This window comes from Thamnophis sirtalis, unplaced genomic scaffold (genome assembly GCF_051295495.1).
Source record: "Thamnophis sirtalis isolate CommonGarterSnake01/CBP01778 unplaced genomic scaffold, rThaSir2_p1.2 scaffold_3, whole genome shotgun sequence".
In the NCBI taxonomy this organism is placed as follows: Eukaryota; Metazoa; Chordata; class Lepidosauria; order Squamata; family Natricidae; genus Thamnophis; species Thamnophis sirtalis.
This window is the reverse complement of record NW_028261383.1, coordinates 153,251,529-153,270,241: the sequence shown is the minus strand read 5'-3', so window position 1 is coordinate 153,270,241 and position 18,713 is coordinate 153,251,529. Positions and strand designations below refer to the sequence as shown.

The 18,713-nt window shown below is 36.8% G+C and overlaps 1 protein-coding gene across 1 annotated transcript in view; it reads left to right on the top strand.

Moving 5' to 3' along the window:
- Positions 1-18,713, top strand: part of LOC148048262 (sterol O-acyltransferase 2-like) — a 33,323-nt gene that overhangs the window by 11,114 nt on the left and 3,496 nt on the right. Inside the window, exons 6-11 of the mRNA XM_087708267.1 lie at positions 125-170; positions 822-951; positions 3,190-3,287; positions 6,527-6,625; positions 7,027-7,162; positions 8,529-8,674. Coding sequence (XP_087564393.1) covers positions 125-170; positions 822-951; positions 3,190-3,287; positions 6,527-6,625; positions 7,027-7,162; positions 8,529-8,674 — 655 coding nt within the window. The remainder of the gene's footprint in view (positions 1-124; positions 171-821; positions 952-3,189; positions 3,288-6,526; positions 6,626-7,026; positions 7,163-8,528; positions 8,675-18,713) is intronic.

Sequence of the window (18,713 nt, the reverse complement as noted above, 5' to 3'; positions counted from 1 at the left end):
GGGCAAAATGGGCTTCAGGAGATACAGTTCATGCCCCCAGAGCAACCTTGTAACCATTGTATTTTCCAAGAAAAGGGAACTACTCTGTTATATCTCAACTCAATCCCTGCTCCTTTCCTTATAGAGATCCATACATCCGCTGGAGTTATGTCATCCGAAAACTGGTTGAGGTGAGAGAAACACATTAAGTTTTCATTGACGGATGGCTTTTTCTGGCCTCTCTGTGAATTAGAAATGTGCTTGGGGACTATTGGATTTTTGCACAAGACTCAGCTAGACTGGTAACCCTAAGGTGTCTTAGCTGGCCAAGGGATTAAATACCAACAATACTATTTTAAGAAGCCCTGGGTGACCAAAGGCCACCATTTAAATTTCCCAGAGTTCTGTAGCCTTGAGTGAATGAGTTATAACATTTCTCCTGAGACATACTTGATGCAAATCAGTTCACTTTCCTAAGAGATGTTCAATTTAAAGCTTTAGACACAATGTACGTATTTTCAAATATCTCCCACAGGAAAAGGAAAGGAAAAGGGGGGTTGGAAGAGAGCAGAGTTGGTGGAACTTAGAACCATTCAGGATGTGTGTAGTGCAGAAATCTATGACAGATTGACTAAAATTAAACAGAAGAGGGGCTGGTGTTGGAGGACAGTATTTGGGTTTTGTAGGATATTAAAATGGCAGCCAAATCCAGCTTCTGAGATCATAGACCAGAAGAACGATTCTCTTAGTCATAGTTGAGAGCTGACAACCTGTATGCCTTGCCAGAACAACATGGAGATGCCAGTAGGTCGCTAAGGTAGAGTTTTTTCTCTGTTCCACAGTTCTTGGCTGGTATATATTTTGTGAATTTCCTTCTGAAATACTATTTCATCCCCAACTTGAGCAACATGCATAAGCAGCCTTTCACCATCAAAACCCTGCTGCTCTCCATCTTTGATTCAGTTATACCCGGTATGTGGAAACAATTGTGATTTCGTTTGTTTAATGGGATTAAGCAGTAATGCTACGCAATTGGGATGTTGACCTCATCTGTAGAAGAAACAGGAGAGCCTCAAACACAATCAGGATGATTTATCACATTTTAGAGAAAGTGAAGAGAGACATACTACAGGTAGTTCTCAACATACAACCATTTGTTTAGTGACCTTCGACAGAACTGAAAAAGGGACTTATAAACGTTTTTCAGTTACGATCATTGCAGCATTCCCATGGTCACATGATCAAAATACATGCCATCAATACTGGTGGGAAAAGTCGTAAAATGGGGGCAGTCGTAAAATGGTCTCATTTAGCAATACAAATTTTGGACTCAATTGTGGTCATACGACCAGGACTATATGTATCAGCTAAGTGGTACACAGCCATCCAGAGTTATTTTGGATAACGAGGCACAGCATATATATTTAATAGATAAATAGTTACTTCATACAACAAGCCAAAATATTTATGATTTTGGCCTATATGTAACTGCTACAGAAAATGATGGTGTAGGTCTGGCAGGCTGCTTGTTTTATTCATGATGAAAGTATGTGAAATAGATCAAAAGTCAAGCAAAGAAGTCTTTATGAATTCATTGTTGAATGATTCTGTTTCCTGTAAAAGTGCTTTCGCAACCTGCAGATATTTACTCTTTTCTTCTGCTTTTGCCTTAATTATTCTCCAAGTGCCATGCTCTATATCAGTGGTGGGATGCAAAAAAAATTTACTAGCAGTTCTGTGGCCATGGCTTGGGGGGCGTGGTATGGCTTGGTGGGCATGGCTTAGTGGATGTGGCAGGAAAAGGTTAGTGTAAAATCTCCATTTCTTCCTGATTAGCTGGGAGTCAGGAGGCAGAGAATAGATGGGGTTGGGGCAAGTCAGAAGTGGTATATACCCATTCTCCAAACTACTTAAAATTTCTGCTGCGGGTTCTCCAGAACTGGTCAGAACCTGCTGAATAACACCTCTGCACTATATGCCCTTTTGAACATTGCCCAAATCCATCATCCTTCCTTGGAGTTCAACTTGAACACCATCCACGTTGACAAAACAACTGTCAGTCAATTGCAAAAGCCAGCTTTGCATGGAGCAACTTATATCCTACAACAATACCTTTAACACGCTCAAACGTTTGCCTATCCCTTGGACTCAATAGGTGGACAAAAGGGTCATAAAATCAGTCAAAAAATCTGGTTGACTGTGACCAACACCAACAGTAATAATGGTGGACTCACACATCAATTTGCAGGTGTCTAAATCTTAGACAATGTAGGCTACAGCCTTTGTTAAAAGCAGGTGTATATCACACTAAAAGTGATCTTCTCCAGTCATACAGTGCCACGGTACTTTAATCCTTGTTTAGTGACCACAGTTGGGACCACCAATATGAACATTGAGTGAAGTGGTTGCTAATTAGTATATAAAACTGCAAGTTCGTGTCAGTGTCTCTGACTCCATTTGGACACCAGCTGAATGGCATCAATGTGTAGGTGTCTAAATCTTTGACAATGCAGGGTTATAACCTTAAAAACAGGTGTATATCACACTAAAAGAGATCTTCTCAAGTCATACAGTGCCATGGTACTTTAGTCCTTGTTTAGTGACCACAGTTGGAACCAGGAACTTGAAAGTAAAATGGTTGCTAAGTAATACCATAACTGTGTGGTGAGATTACTTCAGCTTTCTTTGGTTTTGCCAACCTTTGAAGGTTATAAATGTAGGGTTGGTTGCAAAAGTAGGTTTTTCATCACCATCATGACTGCAAATGGCCATAATCAAGGTAGTTCCTAACAATGGAAACTAAAAAAATAACATAGTCCAGCCATTCTGCTTTTCTTCCACTTGGATATGCCCAAAGTACTTTTAAAAAGTCAGTTGGACTTTCTTGGGTTTTTTTCTGTGAAAGCTTTATTTCTCATCCAAGAAGATTCTTAGTTCATTTTCAGAACTGAAGAAGCTTCTCCGATGAGAAGTGAAACATTTTTAAGGAAAAACCCCAGAAAGTCAAGTTGCCTTTTCTAAAGGCCTTTGGGACAATGATGACCTGGATGATTGAGAATCTCTATAGACATTCCATTAGGATATTAGCCTAAAAGTCTAACCTGATTTGCAATTGTCTTTCTTAAATCTGTAACAATAATTGAATTTTTAATCTCTTCCTTCTCCTGAAAGTGGGAAAAATTAATGTATTTCTTTACCTCTCTCATTCAGGGATATCATTTCTATTCGTGGTCTTCTATTTCTTCCAGGACTGCTGGCAAAACATATTTGCTGAGATCCTGCACTTTGCGGACCGTTCTTTCTACAAGGTGATGACAAGGGGGGTGGAGGGCAAGAATGATATAGGACATCTGGATTTCATTCCTCATGGAGATACTATTTTTAACAGTTTATTTATACATTTTCATTTAACATACAAAAGAGCTTTGTGAACAGTGTATTGACTGGGTCAATTTGCGTACGTAATAATACTTTTCCAGTTCCTAATTTCTACGTCTATTATCCAACCTTTTATAAAACATACCCCATGTTCAAAAATACTCTGTATCTTCTTCTTTCTTTTATCTTTAATGTCAGTCTGTCCATTTCTGCATCTCATGGATATACTTGAATGGTCCATTGGCCATGAAGAACAGTTTGAAAAACTTTGGAAAGAGTCTGAGAGGTTATGGCTCTGAAAGAAAAGCAAACTTCAACCTGCCTAAACAACTCTACTGAAGAAAATGACACTGAACTATCCGATTGCTTGTAATCAAAGTAATAAATACAGGTGGTCCCTCATTTAGCAACTGGGTGCACTTACAACTATGATGATAAAGTTATGATTAATCCTTACATTTACAACCTCTGCAGGTCTCTAAAGTGAAGGACAGTAGAACTAAGATTGCAAACATGTTTTTTCCCTACTAATTGTTTTAATGGGCTTGTAAAATATTTCAATTTTTGCTTTTATCATATGGCACTGCAGTCACTTTAGGTGAGATAGGTAGCTCTGTAAATTCAACAATATATTAGGCAAATAAATAACGTAACTTAACAACTACTTAACAACCTTGTTGCTGCTCCCAATTGTGGTCACTAAATGAAGACCACCTGTAGAAACATGTATGTTTAGGGACTATAGGAGGCCTGGTTGGCAGTTGCAATTTCCCACTGGTTTCCCTACTGACTTAGTGATGGAAATTCTAATCAACGACTGTCCTTGTAACTCAAGGACTACCTGTAACAGACAATCTAGAGTGGATTGTCTCTTTCCTTGCCAAAATACAGTGATGTTCCCGTTTGAAGCCTGGCATTTCTGTGTTGTTGTTTTTTTTAATTAAAAAATATTTTAATTTTTAATTTAAAACAAGTACAACATCTTTCTTTACATGCTATAGGAAGTGTGTCAGTCGGTCACAAATAAACTTTCGTGCATCTCCTCCACAGTCAACAAACATAACTCATGTTAACTCGAGCATTTTAACTCAAATATTCATACATATCACCATCATCATATATCCATTTTCATTTGACTGTAATTATTATTTAAAAATATTAGTAAGAATAATAATCTTAAACAATACATGCCCACACCAGTGGGAAAAGAAAAAAATAAAAATAAAAAAGACAAAAAGAACAAAAAACAAGGCAGGGAAGAAAAAACAAAACAAAAAACAAAAACAAAAACAAAAACAAAAAAAAGAACACAGGTATATATTATATTTTTAAAAAGTATATCAGCTGGTTACAACATGTTTTGGTGCATCTCTTCCATTAATTCATATTAATTCAAATATCTTAACTCAAATGTTTACCATATTAACATCATTATACCTCCACTTTTAGTTGACTACAGTTATTTAAACATCCTTCATCCTTGACTATGCCAAAGAATTAATCCATAACACCTGCTGACATTTCATTTACTTGTTTGTAAAATCCTCTATTAACATCAAATCCTCATATCCTATTTTAGCTGAACATCCATAATATTTAATACCAAATATTCCATCTTCCATGCAGTATAGTTTATTATCATTCTCCCTTCTTTATGTAGTTATATCATATATCATAACATTTTCCCCATATTAATTAACATTTAACTGTATATATTTTATTTTATTTTTTAATAGTGATAATTATTGTGATTAATACCCTTTGCATATAATCCAAAAATATTTCCAACCTTCCTTTCTCATATCCAATTATTATTTATCATATCAACTCCACATTATATACATTACTATCAATATCAATTATTATTCAGCTATATCTATTACAAATAAGAGTAATTGGATTTAGCTAATTTTCAGTTGCATTCTTCAATCTATCAGCCTATGTCTCTCCAATAGCAAAACTTCCTTAGTCCTATTGCCATTCTTAAAACAAGTTCCCCAAACGTTTTTATAAGCAAGTCCAAACAGAAATATCTTCGCACCTTTTTGCTTAGGGTGCCTCTGGTGTAATAACGTTGTCCTTGGCTTGTTCCACTCAATTTGTCTTTGATTTTCAAGGGTGGTATCGAAAATTCTGCAAATAATGTTTCATAAAGTATAGATTCTTTGATGCTTCTCATTCCTCCTGCAATCTGTCTTTTGAGATAAATTTTCTGTATGGCTGCCCCTCTTTCAAGCGTTGCATCTCTTTCTCTTTCTGCCTCCGAAGTAGACCAGATGCCCGACGTGTCAGCAAGTTGAGAGACTTCCTTTCTGACATTCTTCATTTGAATTTCAGGAGCACTCAAACATTCAACGTTCTCACTCTTTCCTTCATATTTTAATGTTAAAAACAACAGATAGTCCAGTTTTTTTTTCAGATTTTTCATATGTATCAAACAACTTTTGAAAAGCGGAAAAAATCATTTGAAACGAATCACTTGAAGCAAGTATAGACGCCATGATGTGACGCAGAAGATATTTGCAAGTAAGGACACACTGGGAGCTATGCAATCTTATCTGATCTTAGACCAACACAGCCAAGCAGTAAAAGTGTCAAGTTATAAGAAGCCAAATTATAGTAAATTGGTTTACAGCCCACTTAAGGAGAGCCTGAGGGAGTGTTGAAGTAAAGTAAACTTTCCTTTATCCACGTAAACAGCATTCAAAACATTTAAGAAATAGGGTAACCACCAGCCATAAATCCATTAAAAAAAAACCAATTCGCCGCTAGATTCTTCTGTTCTTTGGTTTCAATTAGCTTAGATTTTAATGTGGACCGTCTCTCTTTGAGTAATAAAATCAGCTTACCAGTTGAAATCACTTCTACCATTCTTAGGGGCTACCTGCAGTTTCGGTTAGCATACAGCTAATCCAGAAAGGGTTGGCAAAAGGGGTTGAATTCCGAGCCCCCCCCCCCCGAGACCTGCGAATGTCTCTGAGGTCACTGGATCTCCCCAAACCTTCACTGTCTCTTCAGGACAGCTAGGATCGAAAACGACCTGTCCAATTCCTCCGGAATAGGGGAATTTCAGGAATGGCCTGAAACTCCGTCTTCTCACTGCTAAGCCCCGCCTTCTTCCCCGCATTTCTGTGTTTTTCATGCTCTTTATTTCATTCTTCCTTTCAAGGACTGGTGGAATTCCACATCATTCTCGGCATTTTTTCGGTCATGGAATGGGATTGTACACGATTGGCTGTACTGCTATATTTATCAAGATTTTCTGTGGGTAGGTAAGGCCGTAATGGACTGTGAGAATAATCTTTGGGGGCAGGAGGAAGAACTGCAGCCAGGGCAATGGTCAAAAGGAGATGTCTCAGCTCAGAGCAGGATTGCGGGTAGAATAACATCTCAGGAGGGATTCTTCCTTGTGGCTCAGAAAATAAAGGTCAGGAAGGGGGGAAGCGCTTTCAGCCTTGCAAGATTCTATTTCTGTAACTTTGCAATAAAAGTACTATTATTGGTTTTACTGTCTGGATTACCTGAAAGGGCTGACAAGGTTACCAAACTCACCCTATATTACCCCCTAAAGTACACCTTCTCTGTGTAATTTCTCTATGCCTGTCTTCATTGTTTATTGGTGAACACCAGGATGAGGTCTATAATTCACTTGTGCTCCTTCTCTTCCAGCTGATAGGAGGGAGAGCCCGAGCTGGAGCTATGTTCATGGTCTTCCTTTTGTCAGCGGTTATCCATGAATACCTCTTCACCTTGGCTTTTGGCTTCTTCTTTCCTGTCACGTTTGTGCTTTTTGCCATGACTGGAGGTTAGTACTGCCTCAGGAAATGGACTAATAAACCATCCCTCAGAGGATTCAAGCAAGGCCCATTAAAAAGTAATGCGGCATGAATTGCTCCTGGTGAATTCTGAGCGGCTCAAGGTTGACTCAGCCTTCCATCCGTCCGTGGTCTCGTAAAATAAGGACCGAGGTTATTGGGAGCAATAGACTGACTGTAAACTGCTTAAAGAGGGTTGTAAAGTACTATGAAGCGGTATATAAGTCTAAGTGCTATTGCTATTCTGTTCTGCCCTTTTGCTGGTTTGCAGTTCCCACACTTCCCAATTAACACACATTCATGTCCTTTTGATACATTTTCTCTACCACTTGTAGGTGGAATTGCTCCAAATTTATTCAAAATATATTAAGGAACAGGGGTCAACTTGGGAGTAAAGTCACAAGTGGACGCTGAATGGCCTTTCCTATATGGAATGAATAGGGGCAAAATGGGAGTAGACTTTGCAGGAGACAATTAGTTTGTTTATTATTGTAAAGATTTACTTATCTGAGTTGTGCCTCACAGAGACTCATTGCCAATATTTTATTGTACAGCTTTGCCCTTGGAAGCTATCGGCCTGGCAATTGTCCAAGGACTGATAAGGTCTGTTGTTGTAATTATACTTTGAAAGGCTTATTTCCGGGACTTTGCTGGAATTGAACACAAGGAATTCACATTCGCCAAAAAAAGGGGGGGTTTCAGGACAAGGAGTCTGTTTTGTGATTCTGTTAAATCTAAGTCAGAACATGTTTCTCAATCTTGGTGACTTTGACTACAGCTTCCAGAATTCCCCAGGCACCCATCTACATTGCATTATTGCCCCATATGATGCACTGTGTGGTTCGGATGGAGGCAGCTTTTTCATGCTTGAGAAAGTTATTTTGGTATAGTATTTTTTTCAAATCTTGCTGGTCATTGACTGAGTAAACAGTGGTTCTTCTATAAGAAAATTAAGATTCTTTATTCCAGCAGTAGGAATAATGTAACCTCAAACAGGAACAGTTTTACAAATTAAAAAGAAAGAGCAAAAATTAATAACTGGAAAACAAAATTTTGTTATTTCAGAAGTCCAGTCACATTTCCAAAACAGATGTTTTAATCACGATAATCACTCAGATAAAAGAGCAACAGGAAAATAGCCTAGGTTCTAGGAACAGAGTTCCACCTGCAACGACAATGCTTTGAGAACTCTATTTCCCAAATTATTTTACCTCCATGGAAGTAGGGATGGGTATATTGTCTTGTAATTAACATGGAAATTGCTAACAATTATTAGAAATCAATAAATGAGAGATCTCCTTGCTTCAGTGTGTCCGGAATATACAAAATTAACCCTTTTTCTGTTTGTCCTCATAGTGTTCTTTAATTTCATTCTCAATGATAAGAGAAAAGGCCCTGTCTGGAACATCATCATATGGATATGCCTCTGTTTGGGCGTAGCAATCTTTTTCTCCTTATACTGCCAAGAGTTGTTTGCACAGGCCCACTGTCCACTCAAGGAGGTGAGTAGACAGTTTATGTTGTGGAGTTGGAATTAGTCTTGGGTTCCCTCTTCATAACATTTTTCATTAATGAAAATATATCTTCTTCCAAGAGGGTCAAGCCTTCTAACTGCCTATATTCCATCTGCTCAAATCAAGATAAAGAAGGTGGGGAATTCAGAAACACCAGGAACTGCAAATGAAATTGCAGCTAAGATAAGATCTTATTCTAATTCTGCTGGTATTGGCAATGGCTAATAGCAGCTTAGAGGATATTGTCTGTACACATATATACTTACTAATTAACTTGACAGACTTATCAACTGACCGACCAGTTAGTTTGTGCCATTAAGTTGGTTCTGATTCCTAGTAACAACATAAATAGATCTTCTCCATGTTGATCTATGCCTACTTGTTCTTTCAAGTCTCCCAATGATTCAGTCATAGCCAGTATAACTGACTCCATCCACTTTGCTACTGGTCATCCTTCTCTATCCTTCCTTCCTTTTCCAATATTCTCTATTCCTAGCTTTATTTACCTGCACCTATGCTAGCTCAAAATAAATATGTATTTGATTTTTATCCTGCTTTTATTTCTGGTGAACTGTTATATATATATCCAATGCTCCTTCTTCTTAACTTTTGAGATGGGCTGGGCTAAAAGAGAGTGACTGGCCCCCAAGTCACCCAACTTACTTTCATCCCTAAGGGAGGCCTAGAACTCACAGTCTCCTGGTTTCTAAGCTAGTACCTGAACCATCACACCAAACCATCTCTCAAGTTAAATAAGTTCTATCTCATCACTGTTGGGGAAAACAGAGGCCCGGAATACATATTTGCATGAATGTGGAAACTACAGTAGGTATTGTTAAAAATGAGAGCATATTTGTTTCAGCTTTTGTTGCTTTCAGATATAAAGAGTGTGATGAAATAGGAGAAAAAAAATCCTCTCTAATCTGGCTGAAACCACTTAATTAAAGTTTGCTTCATTATTCCTTATATTACTTTATTAAGATTATGTCTGAGTCACCTTTTGTCTCTAAAAGATTAAATAATTAAATCCAATCAATAAAAAAATAAAGAGAAAATATTTCACATTAGCTGTTTTTTGGATCATTCAATATGTGAAAAAAGCAGCTGACTGTTTTTTCTCTTCCGTATTTATATTTTATAGGTAGGATTTATTGCTCTAGTAGATCTCAGTTCTTGTTGTTCTCTAAGTTCAATGCCACCTACTGCACCTTCTTATTTCTCAGTTGCAACTATACACTCCTTTTGGAATTCAAATGGTGGTTCTTCCTTTCCTGTCTCCTCATCTTTCCCTCTCAGATGTTTTGCATAGAATAGTTCCGCTTTCTCGATTGAATCTATTCTATATCTTTGTCCTTGCCAAACAAACATGATGGTATCAGCCATCTATAATTAACACCATTTTAAAGTAAAATTTTGGTCAAAAATTGGTATTCTCTTCTCATCTCTCTCACTCTTTTTGGTATTAGTTTCAAAACTACAATCTCCTTGTCTTTATATTCAAGTTTTTTGTCTCTTGCCTTCTGTAATATTTGTGTCTTAATTGCTTTCTTAGTAAATCTTATATGAACTTCGCTTGGGAGATTGTTTCTCGCTGCATATCTTGTATAGCAGTGGTTCCCAAAGTGGACAATACCGTCCCCTGGGGGGCGGTGGGATGACTTAGGGGGGGGCGCTAAGAGGCAAGGAGGGCAGCAGGGGGGCGCTAAGAGGCAAGGGGGCGGCAGGAGGGGCGCTAAGAGCCAAGGCGCGGCAGCAGGGGGCAGCGGGGGGGGCTCTAAGAGGGCGAGGAAAAAAATATTGTGTATTGTGTTGGCTGCAGAAGGCGTCACCCCTAGGTTGGTAGCTTCCCCTTAGCTAATTCTCAGATGGAAAGGAGAAACTTGCCGAGCAGAAGATGGACTGTTTAAAGCCCATCAGCACAGGCAGAAGGACGAAATTACCCAAACAAACCTGGAAATAGCTGCGGGTTTCCCTTTAAGTAATGTCACCACCCTCCCCTCCAATCACGGCCTTTAATATAGGTATAGTTTACTCTACTTTCCAGTCTACTCCTGGAAACACCAAACCTGAAGTAGTCTGAAGCAGCCTGAAGATGACGAATGAGACTTCGTCGAAACGTCGCCAAGACATCTCCAATTCTATGCGGGAGAAAACCCGAACAACTAGAGACCTACATACTAACACCCGCGAAAACCTCAGAAAACATATATATATATATACATACATACATACATACATACATATACATACACACACACACACACACACACACACACACACACACCTATAGTATAGATCAGGAGTCCCCAAACTTGGCAACTTTAAGACTTGTGGACTTCAACTCCCAGAATTCTCCAGCCAGCATAGCTGGGAGTTGAAGTCCACAGCTGTCTGGAGAATTCTGGGAGTTGAAGTCCACAAGTCTTAAAGTTGCCAAGTTTGAAGACCTCTAGTATAGGTTCTCCTGCTTGAGCAGGGGGCTGGACCAAAAGACCTCCAAGGTCCCTTCCAGCTCATTTATTCTAAAGCTTATAAAAGCTCCACTCAATACTGGTCACGGGTGGATTTTCTTTTGGTAGGATTTATTTATTCATTTGCAAAGCCTTAAGCCAGATGTGAACACACACATATTGTAAGTATTCTGATTTTCAGAGCAGAAATGGCAGAAGCAGAAAAATCAAAGAAGAAATGTAAACAATATAGTGTGGACTATCTGAAGTATGGATTTATACCAGCACCATCAAACCAACAGCTGCCACAGTACCTACTATGTGAAAAAGTATTTTCTAATGAGACAATGAAGCCTTCCAGACTGAATGAACATTTGAAGAAGGCACATCCTGACAAGGCAGACAAGAACCTAACTTTTTTTTCAATCACTTCATGACAACTTGCAAAAGCGCCCAACTCTGTCACACATGTTTTACAATGCTTCCCAACAAAACACTGATGGTTTCCGTGCATCATACAACATTTCATTGCTGATTGCTAAGTCTGGAAAGCCACATACTATTGGTGAAGAACTCATCCTACCAGCCATAAGTGAGGTTATGAGTACTGTTTTGCATAAGTCACCACATGATATAATTAAGACAATTCCTCTCAGTAACAATTCAGTGCAAAGACGCATAGATGAAATGGCTGGGAATATGGAAGATGTATTGTGCAGAATACTACGGACAACAGACTTTGCATTACAGCTGGATGAATCAACTTTGCCAGGCAATAAATCTTTGCTTCTTGCTTATGTGCGCTTTATTAAAGATGAAAGTTTGACTCAAGAGTTGTTATTTGTGAGGCAACTAAAAACAAATACTAAAGGGGAGTCAATATTTCATGTTGTTGAGCAGTTTTTCAAAGACAAGGAAATTCCACTTACCAACATATTAGCTTGTGCAACTGATGGAGCACCATCAATGACTGGTCGCTACCGTGGGTGCGTTGCTTACTTGAAAAAAACAGTGCCAAATGTCTTTACCATTCACTGTGTCATTCATCGCCAACATCTGGTTGCAAAAACCCTCAGTGATCACTTGCACAAGTCATTACACACTGTCATTACTGCAGTTAACAAAATTAAAGTACATGCTCTCAATGATCAACTATTCAGAGAGCTCTGTGTTGAGAATGATGAAGATTTTGATTGTTTGCTGCTTCATACAGAAGTTCGTTGGTTATCAAAAGGCAACTGTGTGAGATGCTTTTACCACCTTTTTGACACTGTTGTGGAGTTTTTTGAAGACAAGAATGCTTTGCTCAGTGGTGAACTCAAAGAGATCAGGCATGATATTGCTTATTTATGAGAACTATTTGCAAAAGTTCAATGAAGTGAATTTGCAGTTGCAAGGAAATGAGGTCAATCTTATTAAGCCAAATCTGTCATCTCTACCTTTATTTCAAAGTTAACTCTATTCAAGCGCAATATAGGCAGTCGTGAGCTGTACCAATTTCTGAGCTTGTCTGAGAGAAGAGAAAGGTGGGGTACAAGATGATGATCTTCAAGTTTTTTGTGACCATTTGAACATGCTGCATAAAGATATGTCTGAGCGATATCAGGATCTTCTTTTGATGGAAATTCCAGATTGGGTGATAAATCCATTTTCAGATACTGAGGGAGATGGGGTAGTGGAGGAAGAATGCATAGAGCTGCAAAATGACATTGAGCTGAAGCCAAAGTTTAAGAAATCGTACCAAGAGTTTTGGTTACAGAAAGAAATTTCTGTGATATGCCCTTCTCTATCACCATCTCTACCTGACGGTTTAGGTCCAGATGGACCGTCCAGCAGGAGAGATATCGATGGAGATCTTGGAATTGCAAGATCACACGTTGTATCATTACAAGGTCCGGTTCAAAATTTTTAATGTCAGTATAAATAATAATGGGGATAGCAGGCACCCTTGTCTAGTTCCTTTCCTGATAGGCACTTTTTCTGTCATGTCACCTTTGCCGATTGTTCTTTGTAGATAGTTTTAACCATATTTATAAACCCCTCCCCAAAGTCCATCATTTGTAATTGTATTATCATAAATTGCCAATTCACATTGTCAAAAGCTTTCTGTGCATCCAAAAATAGCAATGCCATTTGCTTCCGGGTGTGCTCCATAATATTTTAAAGTGTTCAATATAATCTGCATATTGTCTCTAATCTGCCTCTTGAGTAAGAAACCATTTTGATCTGAATGGATGAATTCATTTAGCAGTCTCTTCAGTCTTTCTGCCATTATTGATGCAAAGATTTTATAATCCACGTTTAATAATAAAATTGGTCTATAGTTCTTTATTTGCTGTAAGTCTGACTCTTCTTTGGGATAAGAGTTATATATGCCTCCGACCATGAGTTTCACTTCTAATAGCAACTTATTAAATACTTTTAGCATTACATTGCTTAACACATCTTGTAATGTTTTATAGAACTCAGCTGGTAGTCCATCTGGCCTTGGTGTCTTCCCATTCTTTTATCTTTTAATTCCCTCTATCACTTCCATCATTGTTATTCTCTCTTCCAGTGCCTTTTTTAATTTTCCTGGAATTTTAGATGTTTCAGCTTTTTCTAGATATTGTTTTATCTTTTCTTCTAATATTGTCTCCCATTGATATATATTTTTATAACAATGTTCCACTATTTTTTTCTTTTCCTCATTTTGGTAACATATATTTCCTTTTTGATCTATTAGTTGATTTATTAATTTTTTTTCCTTCTCCTTGTTTATCTTACACGCCAACCATCGTTCTGGTTTATTTGCATTTTCAAAGGTTTTGTCTTATTTTATTTGCCACATCTTCATTTTCCATTATATCCAATTTGTGTTTTTGCAGGTCCATCAGGTTCTTAAACTTTTTGTTTTGTGGGTTTTTCTGTAATTCTATCTCCAACCTCTTATATTCCTCTTCCATCTTCTTTCATGTTTGTCTATTCTGTTTATTCCTTTTCCTGAATATGTCATTACCAGTTCTCTAATATATGCTTTAATAATATCCCACACATTCTGCAGTGACGTATCCTCTTTTCTGTTTTCCTTAAAGAAGAAAGTTAGTTCTTTTTCCATGTACTGCAGAAACTTCTTTTCACTTAATAGGTTTTGATTTAATGTCCGTCTCATTCTTTTTCTCTGTCCTTTCCAAGTCATTGTTATTGGATTATGGTCTGTACTCGTTTCTATATCAATCTTATGTGTTTTAGCAATTACTCCTGTTGACATCCAGATCATGTCTATTCTTGACCATGACATATGCCTGTTTGAATAAAATGTATATTGTTTTTCTTTCAAGTGTCTTCTTATCCACACATCCTGTAAACTTAATTCATCTATCATTGTAAAAAATGTCCTGGGGAAAGTTCTTAGTTTCTAATTCAGTTTTGCAGTTTTATAGTCCAGCTCATTATTTACAATCGCATTAAAATCTATTATACACATGTCTTCATATTCTATTATCTTTCTGTGTAGTCTTCTGTAAAATTCTTCTTGATTCTCATTTGGCACATATATTGCCACCAACAATATTTTTTTACAGTTCATTGTTATTTCCACTATTAGTATTCTTCCCTCTTCATCCTCAAATATTAGCTTTGCTTGTATTGTCTTTTTAATATATTGTACTACCCCTCTTTTATTTTTACAGGTAAGTGTCGTGTATAAGTTTCCAAATGTTGAATAATCTAAAAAAATTATGTTGTTTTTTAATGTGTATTTCTTGCAGACATATAATATCTAGCTTTAATTTCTATAATTTGTTGAATGTTCTTTTCCTTTTTATTGCTGAATTTAATCCATGTATATTTATTGAAATCATTTTTATCTCTTCTTCCATGTCTTACTTATTTGTGGGTTTAGTTGATCTAGTCACTGTTTTTTTATTAACGTTTTTATTTTGAATTTTCAAAACAAACACTACACGTAAAATCTTCCTTCTTTACATACTGTAGAAAGTGTATCAGTTGGTTACAAAAGACTTTCATGCATCTCTTCCACAGTCATCAAGCATAATTCATATTAACTCAGGTATTTTAACTCAGATATTTATACATGTTACCATCATCATACCTCCATTTTCATTTCATTATAGTTGTTTAAACATCCTTCATCATAAAATATACCAAGATTTAATACATAACCACATACTGGCATTTCATTTACTATTTCTAAAATCCTCCAATGACACTAAATCCTTATATCCTATTCTAGCTAAACAGCCATAATATTTAATAACAACGTTTTTTATCCTTCTTTCCAAATCATTGTTTACAATTTACATCTCATTTCCTTATATTGTACCCATACATATATGTTGTGACTCAGCAGAAGTTTGCTATGAATTGAGTCGGGATGCAAGGTTAACAATGCAGCTGGGGCTCATTAATGGCGTCTTCTGGTGATAAAAGGACGGATGGTGCCACACCCTGGTTGCAGGAGTCAACGTTCATTCATTTGTTCATCATTCCTTGTTCATCGGTCATGGTTTGTTTGTGAGAGACACTTGGAGAAGTGATTTGCTTTCTGTAGCCCTGATTCAAAGAGACACTTGGAGAAGTGTTTTGCTTTCTTTTTGGACACCTGGTTTTGCCGTAAGAGTTTTGTTTTGCATTCTGTTATCTTCTGATCAGAGACTTTATTTATGTTTATTTTTGGGCTCGCAGCCAGTCTGAGCCGAGGACTGATAAAGTTCTTTCCTTTAAAGTTTGTCTGCCTGTCGTCTGTTAACGAGCGAGAAAGGGGGGACAGAACACACACACACACACACATATATATATATATATATATATATATATATATATATATATATATATATATATATATATATATATACGTTATTATCATTATCCCTCCTTTATTTGACTATATCCTGCATCATATCATTTTCCCCCTAGTAATCAAGACTATACTGAATCTAACTTTATTTATTATTATTATTATTATTATTATTGTACAATTGTATCACAGCGGCCAGTTGTTTCGCCGGATTTGGCATTGGTTACTAGTCGGGCCCCACCCAGGGGCCTAGGACGTCGTAACGTATTTTCGTAATATGCGTGCAGATCCAAGCAGTGCGGCTTTTTGCATTTGACTGATGGTGATTTTGTCAATTTTTAACTGTTTTAAATGTAATTCCAGTGCTTTTGGAATAGCACCCAGTGTTCCAATTACCACTGGAACTACCACTGCTGGTTTGTGCCATAGTCGTTATTAATAATAATTAATTATTATTATTATTATTATTATTATTATTATTATTATTATTATTATTAACCTTTATATATAATCCAAAAGGGTTTCTAATCTTCCTTTCATGGGTGCCATTCATATTCATATCCAGTTATTACTTATCATAACACTACACATTGTATACATTATTATCATTATCAATTATTTATTTAACTATATCTATTATCACTAAATTTTGCTAAGTTTAGCTAATTTTAAATTATACTCTTCCATCTATCAACCAGTATCTTTCTCATAACAAAACCATATCATATCTTCTGTCATTTGTGGAATCAGTCCTCTAATCATCTCCTTAATCAGCTTTCTATGGACTCCTCTTAGTAACTCTTTGCTTATAAGATCTCTCATGTAATTTCGATGCCCTTCTTCTGTTTCCTTAATCTGTTTATCTTTAATTGCCAGTGGTATTATCAAAACTATTGCTAATAAGGTTTCTCTCCTTAAGTCCATAAATTCTTTTATTTTTTCCTCTTCTGTATCTTCCCATCTGGGGTAAGTTTCCCCTCCATTTAATTCCTCTTTCAGTATTCCACTCTTTCTATTTTCAGAAACAAACCAATCACCATAAGTATCAGCAATTTTAATTTCTTTATATTCATTTTCCTCTTTGATTTTTTGGATTTTAACCGCCACTTTTTCCATTTGATGAATATCTTCAACTTCTCCGTCATATTTTACTGTTAGATGCACTAAGTAATCCAACTTCTTCTCTATCCTCTCATTTGTATTTGATAAGTTCTGTATTTCTGAGAATATCTTTTGCAGATTTAAAACTTCTTTCTGGTGTTGAAATTGTGCCATGATTTCCAGCTGACAAACACTGCTACTCTAGCTTAGAAGGTTTTAGCAGAATTAAGCATCACAATTACATTTCACCTTTCTCTGGTTAAGAATCTACTTCAAAGGAACAGTCTGTGTGTTTTTCTTCTTCTTCTTATCACTCTATATAAACAAGCTGTGAGTCTTTGAAGTGCCAAGCCAGGATAATAAGTGAAAGAAGTATTTCGTTTTCAATACACAAACATCTAGCTTCCGAGTGGCAGCGTTACAATGTTAGAATGTTACCATTTCTTTGTTTCTTTTTGTATCTTTTTGTATTTCAAATTTTTAAAAATGGTCCAATTCTTAAATGAGTTAGAAAAACACCCACAGTAATGAAAGAGGAAAGTTTTAGTCCGTAGATTACAGAGAATAGTCAAAGAAAAAAAATAGAAGAAGGAAACTTAATCCATTCGTTTTAAAAGGGGCTTGTATAAATTCCATCCGTAAAGATAGCATTTAAAAAGTAAGATAACCCACTGTTCAAAACCAGTCCAAATTTAATTCCGCTGCTTATTTCTTCTGTTCTCCAATTTAAATTAATTTTAAGTTTTTTTATAGGCAGTCACTTTTAAAATAGTAAAAATTCCTCACCAGCTGAAAATACTTTCTCTTTCTGTATCCTTCTGTTTTGGAGCCGCCCTGACATCATCAGCCATTTGGCTGGATTTTTTCTCACCAGCTTGAAGAACTTCTCTTCAATCAATCAGGGACTTTGCGATGTCCCTGTGATCAGCAAAATGTAGTCTTCCTGTTCACCGTCTCTATGAGACGGTTTAGGTCCGTTTAGACCACCCAGAGACAACAGTGTCGACAGCGATCTCAGAGCATTGAAATCACATGTCGTGTCATCACAACTTCACCTCCTCCCCTTCAATCTAGTCACTCTTATCTCCCTTTGCTCTTTCACCTCCTTTGCTCTTGCCCCTTCTCTTAGCACTCTTTCTTCTTGTTCTTTACTTGACTCTCTTAATTCTTTCTCCTTCTCTTCTTGGAATTTAATTCCTCTTTCCTCTCTCACTCTTTCTTCTTCTTGTAATCCAAAATATTGTTCATAAAATAATTCTGCTTTCTTTATTGAATCCAATCTGTGTCTTTGCTCCTGGCAATTCACTAGTATCCCTTCTGGTACTAGTCATCTGAAGCTCACTCCTTTTTTAATCAAACATTTGGTTAAGAATTGATATTCTTTTCTTAGGTCTCTAACCTTTCTTGGTACTTGCTTCAACGCTACTATCTCTCTGGATTTGTATTTTATAGTGGTATTTCTTGCGGCCTGCAAAATCTCTGTTCTTAATGTTTTCTTGGTGACTCTTACATGTGCCTCTCTAGGCAGGTTGTTTCTCATAGCATACCTTGTATGTACCCTATATATTTCATTGATCCAATTTAACACCTTTACTCTCTTCTAATGTGTCTGCTAGTATCTCTTCAATCTTTTCAGCTAAATTGCTTTCTTCAATATTTTGAAATCTTAAGCAATTAT